Source organism: Anomalospiza imberbis, chromosome 9, assembly GCF_031753505.1.
Source record: "Anomalospiza imberbis isolate Cuckoo-Finch-1a 21T00152 chromosome 9, ASM3175350v1, whole genome shotgun sequence".
Classification (NCBI taxonomy): domain Eukaryota; kingdom Metazoa; phylum Chordata; class Aves; order Passeriformes; family Viduidae; genus Anomalospiza; species Anomalospiza imberbis.
Genome location: NC_089689.1, coordinates 29,731,523 through 29,758,967, shown reverse-complemented (window position 1 = coordinate 29,758,967; position 27,445 = coordinate 29,731,523). Strand labels below are relative to the sequence as shown.

At 47.7% G+C, this 27,445-nt stretch overlaps 1 protein-coding gene and 1 long non-coding RNA gene across 2 annotated transcripts in view; one reads left to right on the top strand and one right to left on the bottom strand.

Moving 5' to 3' along the window:
• Positions 1 to 5,763, bottom strand: part of CACHD1 (cache domain containing 1) — an 86,156-nt gene extending 80,393 nt beyond the window's left edge. Inside the window, exon 1 of the mRNA XM_068198958.1 lies at positions 5,548 to 5,763. Within this exon, the coding sequence (XP_068055059.1) occupies positions 5,548 to 5,754 (207 nt within the window). The 5' untranslated portion in view covers positions 5,755 to 5,763. The remainder of the gene's footprint in view (positions 1 to 5,547) is intronic.
• The window catches only part of LOC137478891 (uncharacterized), a 369,499-nt gene that overhangs the window by 266,469 nt on the left and 75,585 nt on the right, over positions 1 to 27,445 (top strand). The gene's annotated exons all lie outside the window — the stretch shown is intronic.

Below are 27,445 nucleotides of genomic sequence, written 5' to 3'. Positions count from 1 at the left end.
TTGCTGTGCAAGTACCTCACAGTCACCACAGATTTATTTATAAAGATCCATCAAAAGAAGTGGAGCAATGTGTGAAACCCCTGATTTCAGAGATGGAGAACCACTATTCTGGCATTTAAACTGGTCTGCAGGACAGCTCAAAATGGGATTTATCTCTTCTAAGTAGTAAATCCATCAGCCAGAAGACAATCCCATTAGAAAAAATAAATAATGCTGCGTTCTGTCAGCGCTCATTTTCAAAAGGATTCAATAAATGGACAGTTCTGGTGACTCCAACTCTTTGCCATTACCCAAAAATCCTCAAAGAATGTGGATTTTTGAACCCATATAAATAAACCCTTGGACATGTCTCTGTCTCCGTGTTGTGCTTGTCTGAGCACAATCTGTTCTTCTTGAAAAACATATGGCCAGACAAGCTATTAGGGAGATAAATAAATAAATAACATGCTTGCCAATCAACCAGGAGAAGCCTGTACTAAGCTGTCATTTTACACATCACTGCATCACCTGATGTATTAATATATTATTACTGTTTGCACAGTATTAATATTAAAAATAAACAGGGAATTTTTTTTTCAGATTCAAAATGCATTTTTTAAATTCCAGCCCCTAAGATCAGTAGCAGACAATGAGAAAGGGCTGTGCTTCCTTCTCAGAGTAGGAGCTAAGGATTAAGATGGCAGATCTGCCTTCACAAATATTCGAGGCCCTCTGGGCCTACAACTTCTGTTACTGTCTGGCTGGAAACATCAACATGCATTTTGAGAGTTATAGAGGCATTTAATGCTTTTCATCTTCAAAGCATTTCTTACTCCTTTCAACTCTGGCTGCAAGTATTATATCCCTGTTTTGGAGATGGAAATGTTACCTTGCCCTACACTATCAAAAAATATTCCTCACCTCACCCAGGGCAGATTTAGAGGATTAAGCCTCGCCAAAACCAAACCAACCACTCACAAAAGTTCTGATTTATTCTTTTCCTGCCTTCACCTCCCAACTAAAGAATTTCAGTTGTTTCAACCAACAACCTACCCTGTAATTTCAGCCAGGCCAGAGAAGCCAGGATCAGACAAGCCAGGTAACAGCGATGGGGAAACTCCACCCGCAGACCAGGTCATGCCACAACCACCAATTTAGTTATAATTTTAGTAAAAAAAAGGCTCTTAACTTTTAATTAGTGCTGAGTGTCAGCTCTGCCCAGGAGGATATATTACAGGACTGTCCCACAAGTACTCATTGACCGAGCTGCAGCCCTTGGCAAGCGATGCCATGGGCTATGGAGGATGCAGTTTGCTGGGGAATGACAAGAACACGGAGCTAGGATTGCACACTGCCTCCCGAGGATGCAGCCTGCTGGCAGAAGTGTTCCCTGGAATGACAGGGATGCTGTCAACGTGCTCTGGCTGCTGAAAAACAAAGGCACAGTTACAGGTGACTGTGGTACAGCACAACCCACAATCCTTCTCCAGCACCCTCCGTCCCGCAGGAGGGAGAGGGAAGGGAAGGGATTGTGGTGAGGTTGTTTCTGCTTGATTTGGGAAATCACTTTGGGCAGAAACAAACAGATCACCTCTGCTGCACAGGGCAAAAATCCCTGTAAAGATGTGTATGTACACACCACTCACACGCCAGGATGTGGAAGGGAAGACACAGAATATTAAGACACAGCAACATCATTAACTGTGGGTTTGGCAGAACTGTCAAACAAGGGGAACAATAATCAGAGCAACAGAGAAAATCTGACAACTGATGAACTTTCAATATTTAACCACTCCTGGAGAAAGAACACAGAGGCAGACACCCAGGAACCCACACACACTGCAGAGCCCAACACGTGTTGTCACTAAGGGAATCCCTGGTATGGTACAAATATCTATATTCTAATTGGAAATTTAAATAAGAAACTCTTAAGCTGCTGTTCAACACATCCAGCAAATGATGCAACTCACAAGTTGTCACCTACACGACATGATCCTCAGCTGCTCTAGGCAGTACCATTCAAGGAATAAATTTATAAATGAAACCAGAGCACTTGCATGGGCGAGGAAACAAAGCACTCCCCAAAGGTAACAGTCAGACACTGCCCTCATGCAGGTCTCTGGAAATAGAAAGCAGTGGTGTGAGTGCCAATATCAATTGTCACACTGGTGTGCCACCAGAAACCTCTCTCATCCTCAGTCTGCCTGTAGCTAGTCTCTTCCAGCTGAACCTCACTCCTCTCAGCAATGCAAAATTATGGGATTTGATGAGAAACACTCAGTCCTCACTGCTGCTGGAGCAGTGCCATGAAGCACAGGTACAAGCAGAAGGTACCACAGGAAGGAGACAGCGGGCAGAGGAGAGGGAGCTCGTTCGGAGCACCGCCAGCGCTCCAGCAGAAATCTGATTTATTTCATATCCCACAGCTTCCACACTCATTACTCCCTGCCCCTTCTCACAGGCATTTAAGGCTCACAAATTCCATCCTTCTCCTCTTACCTCTTCCACTTGCTCCTCTGGTGTCCGCTCTGCAGACTCCACCTCATCCTGCCTTCCTGCACTTACGGAGGTTCCGTCTACACTTTCCTCTTTTCCCAGACTCAAAACACACCCAACCAAGCTCTCACCTTCACTCTACTGAAGCACTTCCACCTGCTCCCACACTCATTGGATGCTTTCTCCCCACCTCCAGCTCAGACCGACCCTTCCTGCAAAGCCCTCTGGTGACACCACCTCCTGTTAGCAGGATGTGCAGATGTGGGAGCCACAGCTGGCAAGGACCAGAGCGTGGGGAGAGCACGCAAGGGAAGCATTAAATCCTGCCACTTCCTCCTCTCTGGTTTATGAAGCGAAATAAAACTAACGGCTGGATATCAACCCTTCCTCCCGCCAGTCCTGATTTGGGGCCTGTCACCCTCTAAACCAGGACAACACGCTTGGATTTGTATCCAGTTAAAGCGTGAAAGTGTTCTCACTCTGCTTCCAAAATCCCACACCTTTCTCTTCTGCAAACACAACCTGTTTGCATCATCCCAAGCATCCCCACTGTGCTGGCACCCCTCACCTGGCACCAGGTGCTCACCACCACTCACCAACAGCCCTGAACAAGCAAAAAAAAAGAGGAATTCTGTGCCAGCTACACCCAGCCCTGCCTGAGCAGGCTTTGGAAATTTCAGCCCTAAAACCAAGTGAGAAGCACGGGCTGCAGTGACACATGTCATAACATTTTTTTATTCTACTGTAGGAGGTCAGCAAAAAAAGCTTCCAAAATCAGGGGAGTTTTGTTCCCACCGGCTTTTAATCTTAAACAGCTGTAACAATGTTCCAGGGGGGAGCAAAGGACAGGCTGGGCATTAGCGTGATGAGAGTTGAGGCAGTCAAAATATGAAGCATATAAAAATAGAGCTGAGTATGAAAAGGGTTTCAGTTTAACTACCAGTTTCACCACATTAAATTACTTCAGGGCCTTAAATATCCAACTAATAGTAAACAGAATTTTAACATTATTTGCATCTCCGTGCACTGGCATCCAGATTGCTCCCGAGTTCAGATCATCGGTACAATTCTTGGAAAGAAAACATGGCTCACCCTATGGCTAATTCTTGTAACAATGTACATTCTTATGAGCTGCTTTTTCGAATACAACCCACATTGAGGTGATCCCATTATAATTTTTTTAAACGCCAGAAATGGTTTTAGCAATGCAATTATACTGCCTTAATTTGCATTAACAGAGACTCCACCAAAGCAAAGGATTATGCTTATGTCTTTTGAGGGGAAATACACACATGCGTATGCACGGCAGAAGGGGAAAAAAAGGGACTTCCTTGAATTCAGTACATCAATAATGTACCTTGTTAAGTGAAGTCATTTAAATCCGCGTCTTCTCAGCATCAAGGACAAGAGACAGCTCAGTGTTTGCCCGGACAAAACGAGCCCTAGGAGGCCGCCCAGCACAATGATGGTCCAGAGGTGAGAGAATGCAGCCAGTTTAGAGAAGATAAAAGGCCATTTGGGTAGAGACCCCCGCTGATCCTATGAAAGTGTCTCCTTTTCAATTTGGGAGGCTTTTAAAACTGCATTTGCTACTGACCATACCTTCCCCTGAAAGCCGCCTGGGATCCGATTTCACTTTTCCCCCCTCCAGAGAGGGTCGGCAGCCGCCGGCTGTACCGCAGGTACCAGCGCTCCCTGCAAGTCCCACCAGCCCCCGGCAGAACACCCCGCCAACAACACACAACTCCCGGCAACGAGAACAACCTTCCTCCGAGTCCAGCATCTGAATAAACTCCTCCGGCCGCACTCTGGGGCCGGGAACCATCGCTTCCCCCGATCGCTCCGCAGCTCCAGCCCGCGGGATGCTCGGCCGGGACCGGCTCAGCCCCGAGCCCCCAGCCCGGAGCTGCCCCGGGGCACGGCGGGCTCCGACCCCTCCGCGACTGCGGGAGGCGGTTTTGGCTGCTCCTATTGTGTAAATCACAAATAAAACAAGAAACTGCCCGTGCCCCGCCGCTACGGCCCCGCTCGCCTTCGGGCGAGAGGCACTGCGGGGGAAACGGGGCCGGGGAGAGCCGGGCTGAGGGAGCGAGATAGGGGAGAGCCGGGCTGAGGGAGCGAGATCGGGGAGATCCAGGGCTGAGGGAGCGAGATAGGGGAGAGCCGGGGCTGAGGGAGCGAGATCGGGGAGAGCCGGGGCTGAGGGAGCGAGATCGGGGAGATTCAGGGCTGAGGGAGCGGGGCCGGGGAGAGCCGGGGCTGAGGGAGCGAGATCGGGGAGAGCCGGGCTGAGGGAGAGGGGCCGGGGAGAGCCGGGCTGAGGGAGAGGGGCTGGGGAGAGCCGGGGCTGAGGGAGCGAGATCGGGGAGAGCCGGGCTGAGGGAGAGGGGCCGGGGAGAGCCGGGCTGAGGGAGAGGGGCTGGGGAGAGCCGGGGCTGAGGGAGCGAGATCGGGGAGAGCCGGGGCTGAGGGAGCGAGATCGGGGAGAGCCGGGGCTGAGGGAGTGAGATCGGGGAGAGCCGGGGCTGAGGGAGCGAGATCGGGGAGAGCCGGGGCTGAGGGAGCGAGATCGGGGAGATCCAGGGCTGAGGGAGCGAGATCGGGGAGAGCCGGGGCTGAGGGAGCGGGGCCGGGGAGATCCAGGGCTGAGACAGCGGGGCCGGGGCTGAGGGAGCAGGAACGGGACCGGGGAGAGCCGGGGCTGAGGGAGCGAGATCGGGGAGAGCCGGGGCTGAGGGAGCGAGATCGGGGAGAGCCGGGGCTGAGGGAGCGGGGCCGGGGAGATCCAGGGCTGAGGGAGCGGGGCCGGGGCTGAGGGAGCAGGAACGGGACCGGGGAGAGCCGGGGCTGAGCGGAGCCGGGGCTGAGGGGAACGGGGCCGGAGGAAGCCGGGCAGCCCGCGCAGGGGGGAGGGAAAGTTTGCGAAGAAGAAAAGAACCGATGGAAGAAAGAAAGAAAGGAATGGAGGGAGAAAGGGCAAGGCAGGAATCGGGAAGAGCGTGTGGAGGAGGGAGGCAGGGAGGGAAGGAAGGAGTGAAAACCAGGCGAGGCGCGGGCCGGGCCGGGCCGTACCTGCATGGTGACGACCCTCAGCTCCTCGGTGGCGAGTTTCCTCATCTGGCTGGCCAGGACTTGCGCCTCGTCCAGGATGGAGAACTCCGCCTCGGCGGCGCCCAGCGCGCACAGCAGCGCCAGGCACAGGAGGCCGAGCGGCCCCCGGTCCCCCCGGGCAGGGGCAGCGGCGGCGCGGGGCTGCAGCCGCCCGCCGCCCCGCGCCATGCTGGGGGAGCGCCGCGGGCACCGCCGGCCGCGGGCACCGCCTGCCCCGCTCAGCGCCGCGGGCCGCCCGCCATGCAGGGGACGGCGGCGGGCGCTGCCCCGCGCTCGGCGGACCCCGCGCTCCGCGGCCCCGGCGCTGGAGAGACACGGAGAGACGCAAACTGCGGCGCGGAGGAGGAGCGGGAGCGGCGGGGCCGAGCGGAGGCGCCGCGGGCAGGGGGAGGCGTCTGGGGCCGCCGCGCTGCGGGCGGGGGCCGGGCCGGGCCCCCCGCGCCAGCCCCGCCCCGGAGGCCGCCGTGCCCCCGGACCGGGCGGGGGACACGGAGCGGGGCGGCTTGGATGGCCTGCCGGAAAGTCACCGCTCTGCCGCCTTTGATTTTTTTAAAAAATCTTTTTAAACTCTTTTAAAACTTCCCCCCCCCCCCTTTATTCTATTTTATTTATTTTATCAGTGCTCGACGTCTCCTTTCGTAAGCCCGAGAACGGAGCCATCCGTCCCCGGCCACGGCACCGCCCAGCGCGGCCTCGTGTCGAGCCTTGAGGAAACGTTTGTCGTGCAACTGACATGGGCAATAAACAAATAAATGAATGGAAGGAACGGCGGCAAAGCCGATCCCACCCCGTGGCACACACAGCCGCACTCCCTGGAAGAGCAACAAGCCGAGATACCTGGAGAAACATCCCCTTTGGGGCAGGAAATCAAAGAATCACTGAATGGTTTGGGTTGAAGGACTTTAAAATCCATCCAGTGCCACCCTTGCCATGGGCAGGGACACCTTCCACTGTCCCAGGCTGCTCCAAGCCCCATCCAGCCTGGCCTTGGGATCCAGGGGCAGCCACAGCTGCTGTGGGCACCCTGTGCCAGGGCCTCCTCACCTTCCCAGGGAACAATTTATTCCTATTTCTAATCTAAACCTAACCCCCTTTGGTTTAAAGACGTTCCCGCCTTGTCCTATCACTGTGCCGTTGTAAAAAGCTGTGTTGATGCCACGTGCACAAGCACACGACAAGCCCTGCATCCAGTAACCTGTAGCAGCAAATCAAAATCCTAGAATCACAGAATAAGTCAATTGGAAAAAAACCTCCAAGATCATCAAATCCGACCATTAACCCAGCATCACTAAGCCATGTCCCCAGGAGCCACCTCAACTCCTGACCATCAGGAGCCAAGCTACAACATCAGGTTGTGTTAGAAAAACTCAAACAAGGAATGAATTTTGGACCTGGAGGTACTGCCCAGTGATCAACAAGCCCAAGAAGCCAAACACCAGGCCCACACAGAACACACACCCTCCAGATTTACTCTTCAGTAATTAACACTTTGCAATTGTGCAGGTGTAGATAATGTTTAAATATATCTGGCCTGCAGAGACACACTGGCTTCAATAACCCACATCCACAGTTACATTTTTTAGAGTCCTACCAGAGCCACCTGTGTCCTGTAGCAGTAAATTCCAGGACTTAGCAATTCATCCAGGCACTCATACAACCTATTATTTACTATAATCATATCCTATTTCCTTGAAATGTGGTTTCTATCTGCTTTAATGGTTGATTTTTTTGACTTCTCCCAGGTCCTGGTGCCCACAGCAATTCCTCATCCCACTTTGTCAAGGATAGGAGCTGGGTCAGACCTGAAACTTGCTCCTCCCAGCAGCACCTGCTGGCATCTCTGAGGGACATCAGCAAAATTCTTTCATTTGATTTTAATAAATTAAATATAATTCTTCCTATGCAAAAGCTGCAGCAGCTTATCCTTGGCTTTTGTTCATTTAAGTGATTTATGACCCTGATATTATTTTATATTTATACTTATATTTTACGTATTTTAGTCAACATTCCTGAGAATCCCAGTTTAGCCAAAGCAATCCAAACCCAAAGGATGCCTCTCCTAATTGTTACCTTGTATTTCCATCGCTGAAGCAGCCTTTGCAACCTGAAAGTCAAGGATCTTTTCTTTCCATCATGCTGAAGCTTCAGGACTTCTGCTGGAAAATCTTCTCTGGGGCCAAGTGGGAGGCAAAACTCAGCCAAATTCATGCTTACCAGTGGTCATTTTCATATTACATTTTACTTTATTTTATTAGATTCACCAGTGTAGGACACAAAGGTTTAGCCAAGTGGTTTTTCAATATCCTGGCTAAACCACACTTTTAAAAGTTTTTTATTTTATTTCTAACATAGCTGCATGTTTGAAAACTTCATACCTGAGCTTCGTTACGTAATTAATTATCAAATCAAGGTCACAGCCAGGGCTCAGTCAGTAGCCAGTTGCATTTGGAGCTCCAAGGATTTCCAAGTCATCCCATTCCTGCACCCCATCACAAGCTAAACACTACAAATATACTTTTTTTTTTTAATAAACTAACCCCAGGAAATGAATGAGGCAATTGTCCTTGGGCTTCCAAAGCCCCAGGATGCTGCTGGTGGTGAGGGAACCGACTGAACAGGTTTCACATTTTCGTGCACAACCAAAACTCTTTGACTGCAGAGCCCTGGAGGCAAACCTGGGCTCCTCCTGGAGTTCCCATGTGCTTCCTGCCTCCTCTCTGCCTCCCTGGAGGACCAATCCATGGAGGAGATGTTCCAGGAAGTGGGAACCAGACCCACGCAGAATTCCAACCCAGGCAGCCACCAGTGGCGCGTTTCTAAATCAGCTGGGCTCATGCTCAGTCAGTGCCACATGACAAAATGTTGAGGGAAAGAGAGGAAAAATCTCCCTCCAAAATGCCAAGGGGGAAAAACAAAAAGAAAAGACCCCAAACTTCAGATTCTGTGATCTTTGGATGTGAGTTAAAGCTGCCAATTTCGACAATCTGATGTTTGTCACCTTCTCAAACCTGGTCCTTCTGGGCTGTGGATTAAATCTGTCTCCTTCTATCATAGAATCATGGAATTGTTAAGGTTGGAAAAACCTCTAAGATCATCGAGCCCATGTTCACCATTAAACCATATCCTCCAGTGCCACATCCACATGTTTTTTTTGACACTTCCAGAGCTGGTGACTCCACCACTGCCCCATCCAAGCCTTATCCATGAAGAAATTTCTCCTGCTACCTAATCTAACCTCTGCGGTGCAACATGAAGCTGTTTCCTCCCATCCTGTTATTTTGCTTTGGAATAAATCCTGGAGAAGAGGAGGATCCCTCTAGCTTGGCTTGTGGCATCCCAAAATTGGAATGTGTGCTGCTGCAGGCTGGAAAGGGAAAGGACCCAAAGGATGAAGAGCTGAAGGCTCTGCTCTGCTAAAAGCATCAAAAACTCAGATTAGAAAATTGAGGCCACGCTTGAAGAACATCCCTTTTTCTTTTAGAGAACATGGAAAGAGAGCTGGAGTGTCAGGAAGGGGAGGAACACATGTCTGATATAAATCCCAGCCCCGTAGTGGGAGTAAACTCGCTCTGACAGCAGCACAGGCAGATGCCAAGCGGGTCAGTCAGGAAACAGAACAAGTGGGATGGCTCTGGAATAGCTGGAGCACGCAATGGCCCTGGAGAAAAACACTATTCCTGTAGGGAATGACTCAACGTGGCTTATTAGTGGTGCATCCCCTCTGCAGGGATCAGGATCTTGCTGATATATCCTCTCCAGTTGCTCTGCAGATAAATATTTCATTTCTATTCTGAAAACTGAGGAGTAGCTGTAAATACAGACCCATGTGGATGCAGAGGTCTCTTCTCTCCCCAGACTGCTGTGCTTCCTTCGCTCCCTGGCACATCCCTGTACTCTCCCAGCAAACTGGGAGCCCCACATGTTGAAAAAATGTGGTCTGACATCCCTAAAAAACCCCTTAAAAGGGGCACTTATTTTATAGTACTGATCTTCAGGCCTGTGAGCAACACAGTATACACTCCAGAAGGTTATTGGGTAGTTATAATAGTTTGGAATAGTAAAATAGTTCAGAATAATAAAATAGTTTGGAAGCCTCATCCTTCCTGCCCGATCCTCCTCCCAGTCCGTAGCCTGTCCCTGAACTGGCCGTGTGCAAACTGCACGTCCAGAAACCCTCGTAGGGATGGAGCAACTCCCAGGCCCTCACCAAGAAGGGAACTGAGAAACTCTTTGTGGCTTTCTGACCTCCAAGCAAAGGCTAAATTTAATCCTTTGGTATAAATCCAGAACAAAAATAGAGAAAATGAAAGTTTGCATGAGGCTTCTTCTTCTTGCTTTGCTGCAAGTCTTGCTCTGCATCCTCTCCCAGTTCGTGGGCTTTATTTTATTTTCTGATCTGACCCCTTTTCAATTTGCCTTAATTTGATTGTGGCCGTCAGCACACGGGCCAAGTCTGAGGGCTTCGTTTCCCCATGTTGATTTTCATGTTTAGTTTCCCATCCCTCTCATTATGCCTCTAAATATTTCCTCTGGAAGTTACAGTTTTGTGTTAGTTTTGGCTGCAATTCTTGCTTCCCCAGTAAGTTTGATCTTTGCTCACTCCTGAGAGTTACAAGTTGCACACTGGATTAAGCCAAGGGTAGCAACTCTAATTCTTGGATTTAGGGTGGAATTCTTGGATTTAGAGTGGAATTTTTCAAGCAGCAATTGATTCACGCATCTGGAAACTGCTCCTCTAAACCTTGTTTTCTTCTGTGTGGATGTGCTATACATCAGAAATAACAGTTCCTTGAACACATTTCATTAATTGGGAAGGCGCCTGTGTAACTGTTTGTAGGTCTACGCTCTTACAAGCACCCATTTCTACAAGTATCACATGCTAGGGCCTATAAGACTCAACATTCTGATGCCTCAGGTTTGGCTTTTATATTTTCACATTCTGAGCTGCTTTAGTGTGTGGCTCTGGGCTGCACATCAGGGGATGGTGAGCTCTCTGCACAGAGCAGGGAGACAAAACAATTCCTGCTCCAGCTGGGCACCAAGGACAAAGGATCCAAACCTCAGGCCCAGGAGCACAAACAACGTGGGCTGGAGAGAGAAAAACAAGCAGGATGGGAGTGCACGGGCTAAAGCTGGAATGGGACAATGAACTGCAATGTGCCCATGGAGCAGAGCTGATCCCAGGGAGAGCCCCCGGGAGCGCTCGTGCATTTTGGGACCATTTGGGTTCCTCTTGGGTGCAGCCCTGGCTGGGCTCTGGTGCTGCCCAGGGTGGATCCATGGAGGAGATCCTTTTGATCAATCCCTGCTTTATTCTGTGACTCTGCCCAGCCTCTGCTCCAGGGCAGCCCTCACAAGGCATCAACTCCAAGTTTTATCTCCTAGAGCAACATCTGCCCACTTAATCAGTCATTCCCCTGCAGATTACAACCAGCAATGAAAATGGAAAAAATGCCTTGGTCCCCTCCCTCTGCAGCAAGTTTGCCTGTGAGAGCATTCTTTCCACAGCACCATCATCACCAGATAATATATTTAATATATTTAATGAAAGCCATCACGTGTGTGGTGTGGGATTTCAAAGTGAGCATTGTGCCCAGCTGCACAGCTCAGGACTGGGAAAACCTGATGTGAGCAGCAGGGCTGCAGCACAGGATCGCTGCTGTGGGCTCTGATTTTACACTGAATTTTATCCTAAATATCCCAGGGATGATGGAAGGCAGAAAACAAACTCGGAGTCTTCAAACTCTCAGTGTTGCAGGGCTGAAAAGTTTAAGCAAGATTTAAACACAGGGAGAGGCAGTGGCCATGAGGAACAGGGAGGCAGATGAAGGGGTTGGGTGGATGCTGAACTTGTTGGAAGGGCCTGAGGGCTGTGGTTTGCTGCTCCTGCAGGTCCCAGAGAGAGAAAGTGGAAGACAAAGCCAGAAACCTTGGAGCTTTCTGGTATTCCAGTAAGGAATTTTACGGGTATTTTCTTACCTGTCACTTACTTGAGGTCTGGACACAAGAACATCTCTTTCTCCTGGAAGAAAAATCACTGTTTGTGGTTTAACCATGGCGTTAAAGCAGAAATCCATGATACGGGAAAAAGAATCATAGGGTGGCACAATGATAGAATCACGTAAGAGACAGCATTTATCCCAGTGTAGGAAAGCTGCAGCCCAGCAGTTTGGGGTTATTGTGACCAGATGGCATTTTTTAACCTCTTCTCCAGCAGTCCTGGCAATTTCTAAGTCACAACATTTCTATAATCCCAAAATTACCTGGGAGAGAGCCTGTTTGGCTGTGAACAGTTCACCTGGCACACGTCAGTGTTCATCCTGTTCTTGCTGCACCACACCTGAGCTCTGGCCGTGCTGCAGGAAAGGCTGCTGCAGCCTCTTCCCCAAATTGTGATTCCATTTCATCCCAGCTCCAGGCTGGAGAGCTTTCCTTAGCTCGGCACATCTCCTGTGTCCATAAAACACCTGGGATAACCCCTGTTAGCAGCACAGCCCCCAGTTTAGTGGGAATTCCGTTAGAGACGGACAAGGCTCACCAGGAATGACCCCAAAAATTGTGAAGGAGAAGCAAACTCCACTTGAAACATGCTGAAGGAATTCTTTGAATCCCCCTGGTTCCGTCCTGAATCAAGACCACATGGATTATTAAGCATTTTTTCATGGTCATGGGTGAAAGGACAGGCCCATGCTGTGAAACAAAGGATACAAATTTTCAATTCCCATTTCTTGATCTCTTCATTGTTCCACTGTTTTTCTCCTTCAGAGACATATTTCACCTACTAATGGGTACTTACAAAAAGTACAGACCTAAAAGGGGGTCCTGGAAAGAGCAAGCATGATTAGGAAGATGCTGCCAGTGAGATTATTGCTCAAATCAAAGCCCTGGTTACTTGCACTTCTTTAATTTGAGGATAATTTGAAAAATGTTTATAAAAATAGCATTAAATGCCTTCTCTTAAAAAAAAAAAAACAAACCTTGTTTTCAATTTCAGTGCCATTTTGTACCCTGCACTGGACTAAGGACACATTTCCCTCAGCAGCAGATGCTCAGGAACCAAACATGAACTCTGATTATATATGAGCAATAGTTTTCCAGAGACTCATAATTTGGCCAAATTTGGATTTTCACAGGTGTTTCAAAGGACACATTCTTGGCCAGTGTGGCAAAACTTAACCAATCTCAGCATCTCTCTTTTCTCAGCAAAACAGCTTTGTTTTTTTGTTGTCTATAACCTCACTTGGAAAAATGGCTGAACCTTTCAGCACAAATATCTTGGAGCCTGAAGTGAAAAATAGCTCGGAGCTTTCCAGCACAAATAGGGGAAAAAGAAACACTACCCAGCCTGCAAACCTAAATCTTATCATTGGGAAATGGCAGGCAGCCTTGAGAACAGGCACTGCTACGGGCAAGATTTGTCATAATTCTGATACTCTAATCTCTTTATCTTCCTGCTGCATCTCTGCTTTTATCTTCGTGTTGATGCCGTGGAATTCATGGCATCATTTTTTTTTTCCCCTTTTGCTTCATGCTGGAAATTGGAATGGCTTCATTTTTATGATTTGGATAAAGCATGGTGTGCCTTCCACGCTGTCCTGGGCTCAGGGCTTGGGATGAGGTGTAATTATCCTTCCCTTGGCTGGGGGACCAGGTCCTGATGGAGCACAGAGCAGTGAGAACCTTCTAAGGGCACGAGGGGACCAGGAGTGTCACTGTCACCACAAGACGGGGCGGATAGAGGCATTTGTGGTGACAGGGAAGACGTGAGAGCCACCCATCTCTCCTGGGAAACTGGATCTATCCCAGCTGTCCTGGCACGGGAATTCCTTGAGGTGCCTCGTCTGAATGTCCCCGCGTTTGCTGGGCAGACACTTGAGTCACGATATTGCTGCTATAAATATCCCTGTCACCCAGAGCCCCGCTCGTGGGGACAGGGAATAACTCCTGCTAGACCTCCTGATATGGCTTGTGGAGCACTTTGGAAGGAGGCTGGCAGATCTTTGTCTCCCAGAGCATGCTCTCTAATTAGGCAGGGGAGGAGGCAGCATTCCCTGGGAGCCATCCCCACGCACTTGGAATTCAAATTTCCCAGCTCCAGCACACAGACAAAGCTTGGGAAGAGCTGTCAGCAAGCAGGGAGAGCGTGTGGTCTGACAGGTTCCACCAGCCTGGCGGGCTCAGGGATGAACCAGGCATGGAGGAGGTTGGTGAGGAGCGTCCCGGGGTGTTCAGCACCACCTGGGTCGCTCTGTCTCCATCTCCTGCTGTTGTGGGAAGTCCTTCCTGAAGTTATGGTGATGCCTCAGGTTTTGGCTTTTATATTTTCACATTCTGAGCTGCTTTAGTGTGTGGCTCTGGGCTGCACATCAGGGGATGGTGAGCTCTCTGCACAGAGCAGGGAGACAAAACAATTCCTGCTCCAGCTGGGCACCAAGGACAAAGGATCCAAACCTCAGGCCCAGGAGCACAAACAACGTGGGCTGGAGAGAGAAAAACAAGCAGGATGGGAGTGCACGGGCTAAAGCTGGAATGGGACAATGAACTGCAATGTGCCCATGGAGCAGAGCTGATCCCAGGGAGAGCCCCCGGGAGCGCTCGTGCATTTTGGGACCATTTGGGTTCCTCTTGGGTGCAGCCCTGGCTGGGCTCTGGTGCTGCCCAGGGTGGATCCATGGAGGAGATCCTTTTGATCAATCCCTGCTTTATTCTGTGACTCTGCCCAGCCCTCACAAGGCATCAGGGGCAGGGTGGAGCTCCCATCACCATCATCCCAGGAGACCCCTTTGCCCACTGGCTGCATCCCTCAGCAGCCAAATTTCCACACCTGGACACCGAGCTCTGCTTCCTTCCTCTGCATTTCCCATCCAGCCTCGCTTCAAATACAACCCCAAAAAGGGATGCCATTATTATATATTATTTTATTATAAGGGATTATATTATATATTATTTTGGCTCAAAAAAGGCCAAAATCCGGGGTTTTTTCCTGCCTCTTGAACACCCCTGCTGTGTGCTGGCATCACAGCCTGCCCATCCTCCTCTCTCCCAGCACATCTGGAATTCCTTTAGCAGCCAGACTGCAACAGGATCCACACCAGAGCTCAGAACACCTTGAGCTGGTTATGGCCTCTGCAATTAGGCAGCCAATGAGGGGAATTCTCTTTTATGACCTTTTTAAGAATACCTAATGTGCACCTAAATAAGTGCTTGAATGGCACAATCTGCAGGTAGTTACCTTTTCAATATATCCAGCTCCATGGTTTGGAATTTCACCACTCATTAGGACCTGCAGAAGTCAAGAAAATGCATATTGACCCCCCCCCAAAAAAAGACTGTTTTGAATATCTCTGTCTTGCAAGATCTGAGTGTAATTGTAGGATTTGCCTTATTCTGGGGGATGCTATCAGAGTGAACCAGAGACAGGCTATAAAAAGTACCCAAATTTATTTAAAAATCAATATATTTGTCCTTTTTTTGTCATTATTTTTAAGACCACAGTGCTCCTTTGTTTTGTGACAGCTTTTGCTGCTTTTTTTTTTTTTTGTATCCCTTTCTTTTAAACCCCTCCAAAAACTATCCCCCATAACATCACTCTACTGTGACTATATGGGACACCTACTTTACTCAGTTGGAATTATTCCTGCAAATTTTTAGCCCTCTAAACCATCCTGTGGGCAGGGCTGCAAACTCCATGGAATCATGGCCACTTTTAAGGAAAATGATAAATTTAACTACCAGTAACAGCAAGATCTGCCAGTGGAAAGGCTGGGAGGCACCTGAATCGGTGTTTTTTGTCGTGTTACAAAGTAAATAAGAGAGATTTTCCAGTTTGATGGAAAATATGAGATAAGAACATGCTCACTTTAGACTTAACGTTGTTTGGACTGATCAAATAAATAAGTATCCCGGAACTGAGAAAAAAAATCCAGCCACAGGAGAAAGTGGTTTTTACATCTGTATTCAAACTATAATTGTAAATTCCAAATTGCTTGGCCTGCCTGCTAATTAAGCAGCTCATTTACAGGCGGGCTAAATAAAGTCCAAGCATGCCTGTCTGGGGTGAACCCAGGGGATCCAGTCACTTCCCTGCTCCTGAAAGAGGAATTTCTCTGAAAAATCAGCAAATGTCCCTGTTGGCCTTGCTGACAGATGGCACCTATGGCCACGCTCCTCCAAAATTATTCCTGATTATTTGGGTGCTGATTTAAGCACTGCAGCTAATGAGGGAGTAGAGAGAAAAGAGAAGCCTCCGTTTTTTAAGTTTTGTTTCTTTGCATTATCATTTTTTTTAATTATAGGAAAAAAGAGTATTTTAAAAGTTTTTTTCTAATTCTTATTACTCTTTCTTTTAGTCACTATTAATAACGTTTTCTTTATACTCTTTTAAAATTTTAAGCCTACTTTACCATTCTCCTAATCGTGTGTCACAACAAAAAATAAATACATTAGTAATTAACCACCAGACTCTTTAACACACTAACCAAAAAAATCTCAGAATTAATAAATTCTCAAGTTAACAAACCAAAACCTCCACAACAGCCTTACAAAAAGACTAACATCCACAAAAGCCTACAAAAAGACTACCTAGTCTTTAAACTAGAAAATTAAAACTGTAAAAGATACATTTTAGCAAGACCACATAAAGAAAAAAAATAGAAATAATTAGTGTTAAAAATAACGACAGCATTGTGTAGCAAAAAATAATAAATTAAAAAACATTTCTGAAGTATTGTAACCAGGAAATAGGTTGGCTTCTGATGGGAATAGTGTGGAGTTTTAAGTCTCTTGTGTCTCACCATTCATCCAGACTGAAAACGGAACAAAATCTTTTAAAACACCTCTCAGTTGCCTCATCTCTGTAAAAGCTGGGAAAACCAACCAGAAAAATCCCCAGGAATAAACTGAAATTGTGTACCAGCCACAAAGACTAAAACCTCAGCCCAGAGACCATAAAACTTGGCAGCTGGGTTTTTTCCTTGCACTCCTCGAGGCTGGCTGAGGAAATCCTTTGGAAGGCTGGAGTGGGTGTTCAAACAGGGAGCCAAGAAGTGAAATCTCCTCACCCCCATCACTTCTCTGGAGTCTGGGATGTGAAATTCTTGTTTCATGGCAGTCACAAGTGCTGCTGAGAATGAATTTTACCAACTGGGGAAGAACACTTCTGTCTTTGAAGTTCAGTGCTGCTCTCTTAAGCAACATGGAACAACTGCAAATCAGAGATTTCTTTTCTTTCCTAAATTAAGCCTCTGCTCATTCTTTTCACTTGATTATTGACATCATAATCAGAATGCAATTTGGTAAATATTTCCAGATTACTTCCCAGCAGCACAACACGTACAGTCTAGACTTAATTAGAGAAACAAAGCGAGAAAAATCCCAGCTGCTTTTCTTTTTCCATCATCAAGATTACAGCATTTATCAGTTTGGCTCTGCCTTCTGATTCTTATCACAGATTTCTGCTCCACCACCTAACAAACAGCTGGATGTGGTAAAGAAATAGAACTTTTTGTCCCAGTTATTCATCATGGAGGTTGAAAAAAAAAAAAAAAAAAAGTGATGAAAATGCAAAGATCCTCCATGGCATTAAGGAGAAAACTGAGCCTTTCTAAGGAATCCTTAGTTGGTAAGTGACTGAACTCATCTGAAGGTTTTCCATGCCTTTGTTGGAGCAAAAGGGAGTTTAAAGGAAAGTTGTACAAGGATGAGTTTGGGCTAATGAGGTCAAAATCCACAGGGTAGAGGATCCACCCTTTAGTCCACGGGTACCTTTAGCATTCCTGGAAAGGATTCCCTGTGAATATTCACAAGTCCTGAGATCCTCAGCATGGGGAGGAGGTGGAGCTGCTCCAGGAGCCAGGCTGGAAGAGCTGGGAATGTTCACCTGGAGAAGGGAAGGATCCAGGGAGACCTTCCAGTGCCTCAAAGGGCTCCAGGAGAGCTGGAGAGGGACTGGGGACAAGGGATGGAGGGACAGGACACAGGGAATGGCTGTAAGCTGGAAAAGGGGAGATTTAGATGGGATATTGAAAGGAATTCCTGGCTGGGAGGGTGGGGAGGGGCTGGGCTGGAATTCCCAGAGCAGCTGTGGCTGCCCCTGGATCCCTGGCAGTGCCCAAGGCCAGGCTGGACGCTGGGGCTGGAGCAGCCTGGGACAGTGGGAGGTGTCCCTGCCATGGATTTTTAAAGTTCCTTTCCAACCCGCACCATGCCCCAGTCCTGTGTGAAGGCTCGGCATGTCCTGCAGCCACGGGAGGACCCCGCTGATCCCAAGGACAGCATCCCACATTTGCAGCCCAGAGGGTCGAGCTGCAGAGCGTGGCCACCACAGCTGTGGAGGGACCTTGTGGCAACCATGAAATCCAGGACGGCCGTGGGTTTGTCCCGATCCCTACTTGAAAACTACCTGATTTCATGCTGGGAACAACGAGCTGAACAACGCAGCGCTCTCCATCCCTTTCCTGGAGGTGATTTTCATCCCCATCAAAACAGAAAAAAGGGATTGCTCCAGTGTGAGTCACGAGGAGCGGGCAGTGTCCAGGGCCTGCCTCTCCCTACCCACAGCAACCAGCAAATAAATGTTCCTGCAGCGTGAGAACCGGTGGGGACTTGCCCCAAAGCCTCCTGCAAGTTGCCTGCTAATGATTCATCAAAGAAACCAGGAATACGTGTGGTGGCTAATTCCTGATACCCTTATCAGTGAAACACCGGGCCGCTGTGGCCATCAGCCTGATGAGGAACGACGTGGGGTTGAAAAAGAGGGAAAAGCAGAACGCTCTGCTTGCTGTCCTGGCTGGGTACCGCTCCTTGGACTCAAGGATTCCGCTTTCCTTTGATCATCTTATCACCAGCGGTCCTCTCCAACCTGGCAGCCGTGTGCAGCCCTCGCTCCTGCTGGCACAAACAAGGCAGAGACAAATGGCTTGCGAGGAAAATGCCCTTTCTGAAGAGCAGCAAAGAAAAGATCTCCCAGCAGAGCCTTTGGTCGCTTTCCGGTGGGAATGGCAAATTAAGATGGGGCGCAGACAGCACAGCCTCAGACCCACCCGAGCAGTGCCGCAGCTCACAGCCCGTATTTCAGCTGGCTCTGCTTTGGGCCTGGGTCCATGAAGGCATTTATTCTTTCATTTTTCTTATCTATTATCCAGCAATTAAGCAAATTGCCATTGCATTTCTCTTGTGGGAAGAGAAGCTGGTAAAATAGGACCTGGAGCCAAAGATGCTCAGACAGCAAAGTGAAAATATTTTCCTTGATTCTGAACAGAACCAGTGATGCCAGGCAAAAAAAGAAGTTGTTTCCTGTGGGAGAAAAAATGTAGCTTGTGCAGAGTAAATACAGTTTAAATAATTGTATGGAAAATAATAGTTTAAGTCCTTATCTCTGTCTTAAGGATTTGCCACAGAGATATCAAATTTATTTCACGTTGGCCAAAATATACCAGTGCAAACTCATTAATATTCATATATATCAGGAGTAGGACCAGGATCTTCCTCCTTGATCTCAAAAAACCCCTCAGTCACATTACCTACTCCAAGGCACTTTGCACTCAGTTTGAAATCATTCTAAATTAGATTAAATTACCTCAGAGTTGGGATTTGCTTCCATCAGCCCTGACTTATGAGTCAAATTAGCTTGAACTTAGCAGTAGAACAGTTTATTTTTAAATTTTTTGGTGGATTTATTAGAATATCAGTGGTATAATTTGGCCAACATAAAATAAGTTAGATATCTCTGTGGCAAATCCTTGAGACAGAGATAAGCACTTAAACTGTTCTTTTTTGTACAATTATTTAAAATATATTTACTTTGCACAAACTAAATTGTTTCTTCCATAGAAGAATCTTTTTCACCCTTAAATGAGCAGGTTATCCTTAGTTTTACCCCAAAACATTAAATTATGCAGCAAAGATGTTGCAAAAAAATGAAGAAATGCATAGAAATGCTCAAAAGGGCCTTCATTTTTTTTTCCCCCTAGTCATTAAAGATGAGAAAATACAAACTGGCCCATATATTCAAATCATTTTTGCTCTAGTCGAGGGAGACAGAGGTGTAGCCACGCAACTAAACCCTGCCCTGACTTGCCCAGCAGCAACAATCCAGAAATTGAAAATGTGCTTTTTGGCACAGGAGTCAGCCTTGGGTGCACATGCAAACAGATGATTCACTTGAACGGGATGCTTCCCAAAAATATGTCCCCAAAGTGGAGTGACATTCCCAAACCCAGCCCTTCCGGGCAGCTGGAGAGGATTTGGGAATGGGAATTTGTCCCTGCGGTGTGCGAGGGACACTTCATGTAACTGGTGTAAGAGCCTGAGATGGGAGATGCGGGACACCAGGCAGCTCTTCAAAATGCAGCTTATTGCATGCAAAATGCAGCTTATTGCATGCAAAATGCAGCTTATTGCATGCAAAATGCCATTTATTGTATACAAAATGCCATTTATTGTATAGAAGATTTTACAGCAGTCTCAGGTCGTGGGTAACAGAGCCACGCCTACAGCTGCCAGCTACAGTTATAGACAAGCCTGAAGACACTCCAATTTTGGTTAAAATGCATTAAATAATTGTTTTTGCTGAGCATCTTAATACATAATCAACCAATGAATACCTTTACCATTACCTACAGCCTGTCATAACTACTGTCACTGCCAGATGATGGTCGTTGCTGTCCATCCACAAGAGTTAGTACATTATATATTAAATAATTGTTTTTGCTGAGCATCTTAATACATAATCAACCAGTGAATACCTTTACCATTACCTACAGCCTGTCATAACTACTGTCACTGCCAGATGATGGTCGTTGCTGTCCATCCACAAGAGTTAGTACATTATATATTAAATAATTGTTTTTGCTGAGCATCTTAATACATAATCAACCAGTGAATACCTTTACCATTACCTACAGCCTGTCATAACTACTGTCACTGCCAGATGATGGTCGTTGCTGTCCATCCACAAGAGTTAGTACATTATATATTAAATAATTGCTTTTGCTGAGCATCTTAATACATAATCAACCAGTGAATACCTTTACCATTACCTACAGCCTGTCATAACTACTGTCACTGCCAGATGATGGTCGTTGCTGTCCATCCACAAGAGTTAGTACGTTACACTTTAAGCTCAAAGTTCTTTTTCAGTGTTCTTGCAGTGGAAAATTCTTGGACCTTTTCCCTCCTTGCCACACCGGCATGTTTGTTTGCCTAGGGTATCTTTCTGCTTTTCCTAAGACCTATTTCTGCTTGGTAAAAACATCTTTTTGTTTATGGTCAACAGATCCTTTGCTCTAAGTCATAAAACCTCCTTCCAACTTGACTTCACCTTTGCTTTCTTGTTTGTCCAGTAAGGCCTGGCTCAGCAATTCTTAATTTACACGTCTCTTATTCTTCTATGTCAAAACTTGCTTCCATCTCTATTCCACTCTCAGGTTCCACATTCAGAGAGCTTTCTGCCAAGGGTACGTATCTGTGAAACTTCCTTGTCAAACTTCCATCCTTCCCAGCACACTGGGATGATGGACAACAGGATATCACATCCCTCTGGGGCTGCTCTTGGAGCTGGAATAAGAAGAATTTGCAGGAGGAACAGACACAACAGGGCAGGTGGAAACGTGCCAGGCTGGGTCAAGGAGGATATTGTGTCTGAAGGAGCCAGGAATGCAATACAATATAGAGCTTGGCAAGACAGAGAGAAATTGTTTGGATTGAAATAAAAGATAAAAAAGACCAAAAGAAGGAAGATAGGAAACTATTGTGGCCCATCTGGAGGAGATCAGGAAGCAGCCAGGAATATTGATGCAGATGGAAAAGGCTCCTGGTGGCAAAGCTCTGCTGCCGGGGACTGCTGGGGAGAGCTGGGTTGGTGCACGAGGCACAGGGCCTTCCTGCCTGCTGGATTTCACTTATTCCTTGACTTTTGAAGCTTTTTGAAACGTTTATGACTTGCAGCCAACATTTCTCCTGCTCTCTGCAGCTCTAGAGGCCACCAGCCCAGAGGACATCAGGCTCTCCTCCTCCTCATCCCTGCCCTGAGGTCACCTCAGTGATCCAGATCCGGCTTAAAACAACCCCTCTGGGTTAAACCTTAAAAACAAAGTGATTTAAATCCTGGTGAGCTCCCCAGGGTGGTTCAAAGGAGGTGGAAAAGGGAAGGAGCAGCCAAGGGTGGAGGTGGTGGGACCACGTTTCTCTGGGGCTGTGCATGGAGCTCATTTAATCCCACTGAAAATGCAACGTAGCAAGAGGAACCAGCACTTTCCAGAGGAACAGGATCCAACAGGATTCAGGATTCCCCTCCCTGTTCCCTCCTGGACATCTGGAGGCAATATGGGAGGGGAGGTCAGCGGCCCCACACAGGGGGGAAAAAACTTCATTTAAAAATACTCAAATAAAGTCCCAACATTTAAAGGGATGCAGCACAGAAGATGACATAATTTCATTGAAATGAAAATTGAAATGAATGCTGCGTTTGGAGCTTCAAAGCCCTGGCCCTGCTCTGCTTTGAGGAGAAGAAAAGCCCCCCTGGGGTCACCTCCGTGCTGTGGTCAGGTTGGCCAGGCCTGCAGTGCTGCAGGTGCCAGAGGCTCCCGCGTGTTCCTGGCTCTCTGCTTGGACTGGGGTGGACTGGGCAGAGCTCCGAGTCCTGGAGCAAGCAGCGGTGGGACTGAGCCAGCCAAAGGCCACGGCTGGGCAGGAATTGGGTGGGGATGGGTGCCCACAGGAGCTGTGGCTGCTCTGGATCCCTGGAAGTGTCCAGGGCTGGGTTGGATGGGGCTGGGAGAGGTGAGAGGTGTCCCTGCCCGCGGAGCGGGCTGGACTGGGATGGGATTTAAGGTCCTTTCCAACCCAAACCTCCCCTGGCCCAGCCTGAGGCTGTTCCCTCTCCTCCCGTCGCTGTTCCTGGGAGCAGAGCCCGACATGGTGACGTTTCCAGTCTTTAATTCTTTTACTGAGGAAAAAGTCAAAGCAGAGCTGGTTCAGATGGGATCCTGAGGAACTTTTAGGTCGGAAAAGACCTTTAAGACCATTCCCCAGCACTGCCAAGGCCACCTCATGTCCCCAGGTGCCACATCCACAGGGATTTTAAATCCCTTCAGGGATGGGGACCCCTGGGCTGCTCTTCCAGGGCTGGAGAACACTTTTTGTGAAGAAATATTCCCAATATTCAACATGACCTCCCCTGGCCCAGCCTGGGGCCGTTCCCTCTCCTCCTGCCCCTGTTCCCTGGAGCACAGCCCGACCCCCCGGCTGTCCCCTCCTGTCAGGAGCTGTGCAGAGCCACAAGGGCCCCCCTGAGCCTCCTCTTCTCCAGGCTGAGCCCCTTCCCAGCTCCCCCATAGCAGCTCCTCCCCATCCCTTCCGTGCTTATGGGCAAATCCATCCTGCAGAGACACTGAAAACGAGCACCATCAAAAAAAAGGTGCCTGGATCACCCGGGGGACATCTCCTGACCCAGATGGCAGCACTGCACGAGGTGGCAGCGAGAATTGTCGCTTATAAATTCACCTGTCCAGTATTCTGACAGATAGGTTCCATTCTCAAATGGAAAAACCAAAGAAAAAACCCACAAGCCTTAAATGATGGGAATAATCTGATTTAAGCTTGGGAAGGCAGCAAAGCTGCAGGCATCAGGACCAGGTCAGGCCCTCCCCAAAAAAACCTAGAAATTCCCCAAATTGAAAACACTCAGCTCCGGCTGGCATGAGGTGAACAGACCAAAACAGGGAGAGCATCCAGAAGGGAGAGGCAGCAGGAGGGAAGAGGCGTTTGTGAGTGGGAACAAGGCTGGTGTTGCAGCAAGGTAGAGAAATCATAAAGAAAGGCTTCAGAAAATCACTTATGTTAGAATTCAGATCCTAAAAGTTTTAAACTTGCTATGCTAACAAACCTTACCCTCTAAAAAAACCACTGCATTTAACTTAAATCAATAGAAAAAACTTCTAAAATTAATTAGTAACACTAAATGATAAGCGTGTCGTTTAATTAAAAGTGTGCGATAGAAAATTTAAAGTTTGAAGTTTTAGAATATAATAATATATATAAAACTAAGATAATAGTTTTAAGACAATAACTAATTTTTCTTCTTTACTTTTTTTCTTCATGAGTTTAAGTAGTGTTTTATAATTAAGCAAAAAAGTCCACATCACAGACTTAAAGTAATTAATTTTTAAGTTAAAAGGAAAAATAACTTAAATATCATTTCTTAAGCTGTTTAAATTTAAAATGTGCTATATAAAATATATAAAAATATTTTTAAAATTTATATAAATATTTTTAAAATATAAATAAATATATAAATAAAGAAAACATTAATATAAAAATATTTTTTAATATATAAAAATGTATAACTTATTAATAAAATACTGTAAAACTCACTTACGGAACGTGGGGCTCCCGAGCCCTGGGGGAACCTCAACCCTCATGGTCCAGCCCCTCATTCTCGGGGTTTCCAGGGTGCTGGCTATAAATACAGGACAAATTAAAAAAGAATTTACGCAGAAATTAAAAAAAAAATAATAATACACAATTAAAATCATAATCACAAATAAAATCAAATCATGCGCACCAAAAAAAAAAAAAAAAAAAAATCACACGTAAAAAGTTATAAACAGAAATTTCAAAAAATCATGCAAATAATAAAAAAAATCGCATGGATAAAATTATAGATACGGGTAAAATAAAATCATACACACAAAAAACCACACAGATAAAAAAAATTTGTGTACAAATAAAATCATACACACCAAAAAAAACACACAGAAAACAAAATTATACACAGAGATAAAGTAAAATGATACAAATAATAAAAAAGTCACACAGATAAAATTATACATACAAATACAATAAAGTCATACACCCAAAAAAATCACACAGACAGAAAAATTATACACAGAAATAAAGGAAAAACATACGAATAATTTAAAAAAATCACACAGATAAAAAACTATACACAGAAATAAAATCATACAACCCAAAAAAACAAATTTTTGCTGCTGCGTTTTCCCCTCATCTACCTGCCAGCTGTGTTGTCACATGACTTAAACATGATGTTTTAAATATTTTTTAATTTTTTTTTTAATATTTTAGAATATTGATGGTTTAAAAATGTTTTAAATCATCTGGTAAGAGACGCCATAAAAGTGCAAAGTGTTGTTGCTAGTGGGCAGAAAGCTTGAAATGTGTTGGAATTTGAAATGCAGGGAATTTTTAGAACTTTATGTTTGTGAACTGAAGTGCAGAATTAAACCTAAGATTTCATTTGAGACTTTAGAAAAAGCTTTTAAACTTGAGTGCTAGAGGTGAGACCATAGATTTATAGTTTAAAACAGAGACATGCTATGCTAAATTTTAAAAAGTTTAAAGTTTACAAAATAGAAAAAAAAGTAATTATAAAGGTAAACAAGTTTAAAATACAGTACTGTAAGTTTATATGTTGTAACATAATTAACTAAGTTTACACTGTAACATGAGTCTATAAGGTGAAATATTTAAAGATTAAGTCAAAAATATAAATGTCCTTATTAGCAGTATTTTATTAATTAATAATTTTTAAAGCCTTGTAAGTACGAGTCGTGTGACCTTGTAAATTATGCTGTGAAAATATGAGCTGAACTCACTCTTCTTACTTATGTAAAAAATAAAAAAAATAACTGCATTATCAAAACCAGTTCAAGAGTCCCGTCTCAAATTACTTCAAAATTCCCCACAGAAATGCCCATTCCAGGAGGAATCATCAGCAATAACAGGGAAAAATCCTGAATTTCCCCGCTGGGGATGCAACCCATCCCTGCACTGAGGGGCTGGAGCGTGCCCAGGGCAGGGAAAAGGGCGGGGAAGGGATGGAGCTGGGGAGGGATGGAGCAGAGGATGGAGCTGGGGAGGGATGGAGTGGGAAGGGATGGAGCAGAGGATGGAGCTGGGAAGGGATGGAGTGGGAAGGGATGGAGCAGAGGATGGAGCTGGGGAGGGATGGAGCAGAGGATGGAGCTGGGAAGGGATGGAGTGGGCAGGGATGGAGCAGAGGATGGAGCTGGGAAGGTATGGAGCAAAGGATGGAGCTGGGAAGGGCTGGAGCAGAGGATGGAGCTGGGAAGGGATGGAGCAGAGGATGGAGGTGGGGAGGGATGGAGCTGGGGAGGGATGGAGTGGGCAGGGATGGAGCAGAGGATGGAGCTGGGGAGGGATGGAGCAGAGGATGGAGCTGGGGAGGGATGGAGCAGAGGATGGAGGTGGGGAGGGATGGAGCAGAGGATGGAGCAGGGGAGGGATGGAGCAGAGGATGGAGGTGGGGAGGGATGGAGCAGAGGATGGAACTGGGAAGGTATGGAGCAGAGGATGGAGCAGAGGATGGAGCTGGGGAGGGATGGAGTGGGAATGGGCTGGAGCAGAGGATGGAGCTGGGAAGGGATGGAGCAAAGGATGGAGCTGGGAAGGGATGGAGCTGGGGAGGGCTGGAGCCCAGGATGGAGCTGGGACTGGGCTGGAGCAGAGGATGGAGCTGGGGAGGGATGGAGTGGGAAGGGATAGAGCAGAGGATGGAGCTGGGAAGGTATGGAGCAAAGGATGGAGCTGGGAAGGGCTGGAGCAGAGGATGGAGCTGGGAAGGGCTGGAGCAGAGGATGGAGCTGGGGAGGGATGGAGCAGAGGATGGAGCTGGAAAGGGATGGAGCAGAGGATGGAGCTGGGACTGGGCTGGAGCAGAGGATGGAGCTGGGAAGGGATGGAGTGGGAAGGGATGGAGCAGTGGATGTAGCTGGGGAGGGATGGAGCAGAGGATGGAGCTGGGAAGGGCTGGAGCAGAGGATGGAGCTGGGAAGGGATGGAGCAGAGGATGGAACTGGGGAGGGATGGAGTGGGAAGGGGCTGGAGCAGAGGATGGAGCTGGGAAGGGCTGGAGCAGAGGATGGAGCTGGGAAGGGATGGAGCAGAGGATGGAACTGGGGAGGGATGGAGCAGAGGATGGAGCTGGGAAGGGATGGAGTGGGAAGGGGCTGGAGCAGAGGATGGAGCTGGGAAGGGATGGAGCAGAGGATGGAGCTGGGAAGGGCTGGAGCAGAGGATGGAGCTGGGAAGGGATGGAGTGGGAAGGGATAGAGCAGAGGATGGAGCTGGGAAGGTATGGAGCAAAGGATGGAGCTGGGAAGGGCTGGAGCAGAGGATGGAGCTGGGAAGGGCTGGAGCAGAGGATGGAGCTGGGGAGGGATGGAGCAGAGGATGGAGCTGGAAAGGGATGGAGCAGAGGATGGAGCTGGGACTGGGCTGGAGCAGAGGATGGAGCTGGGAAGGGATGGAGTGGGAAGGGATAGAGCACAGGATGGAGTGGGAAGGGATGGAGCACAGGATGGAGCTGGGAAGGATCTGGAGCAGAGGATGGAGCTGGGAAGGGGCTGGAGCAGAGGATGGAACTGGGGAGGATCTGGAGCAGTGCATGGAGCTGGGAAGGGGCTGGAGCCCCAGGAGAGGCTGAGGGAGCTGGGAAGGGGCTCAGCCTGGAGAAGAGGAGGCTCAGGGGGCCCTTGTGGCTCTGCACAGCTCCTGACAGGAGGGGACAGCTGAGAGCCTGAGCTGAGCCTGGGCTGAGCCCGGGCTCTGCTGCTGTCAGCATTGGGCTGGCAGGGATGGATCCACACCCTGCGATTACTGCCTGGCCTCTGGAAAAGTCCCCAGCCTCTGTGTCCCTCAGGCTCCCCCTGCTTTACAAGCTGCCTGTGGGACAAAACCAGGCTCTTCCCCAAGGCTGGGCTTTGCAGTCCTGGCTCAAGCAGCACTGCCAGTGCTCACAGGGAATATTGCCCCGTTGGGCAGGGATTAAACCTTGATGAGGAACCTCTGCTCCTCCGCTTCCCAGCGTCAGCAAGGCAAC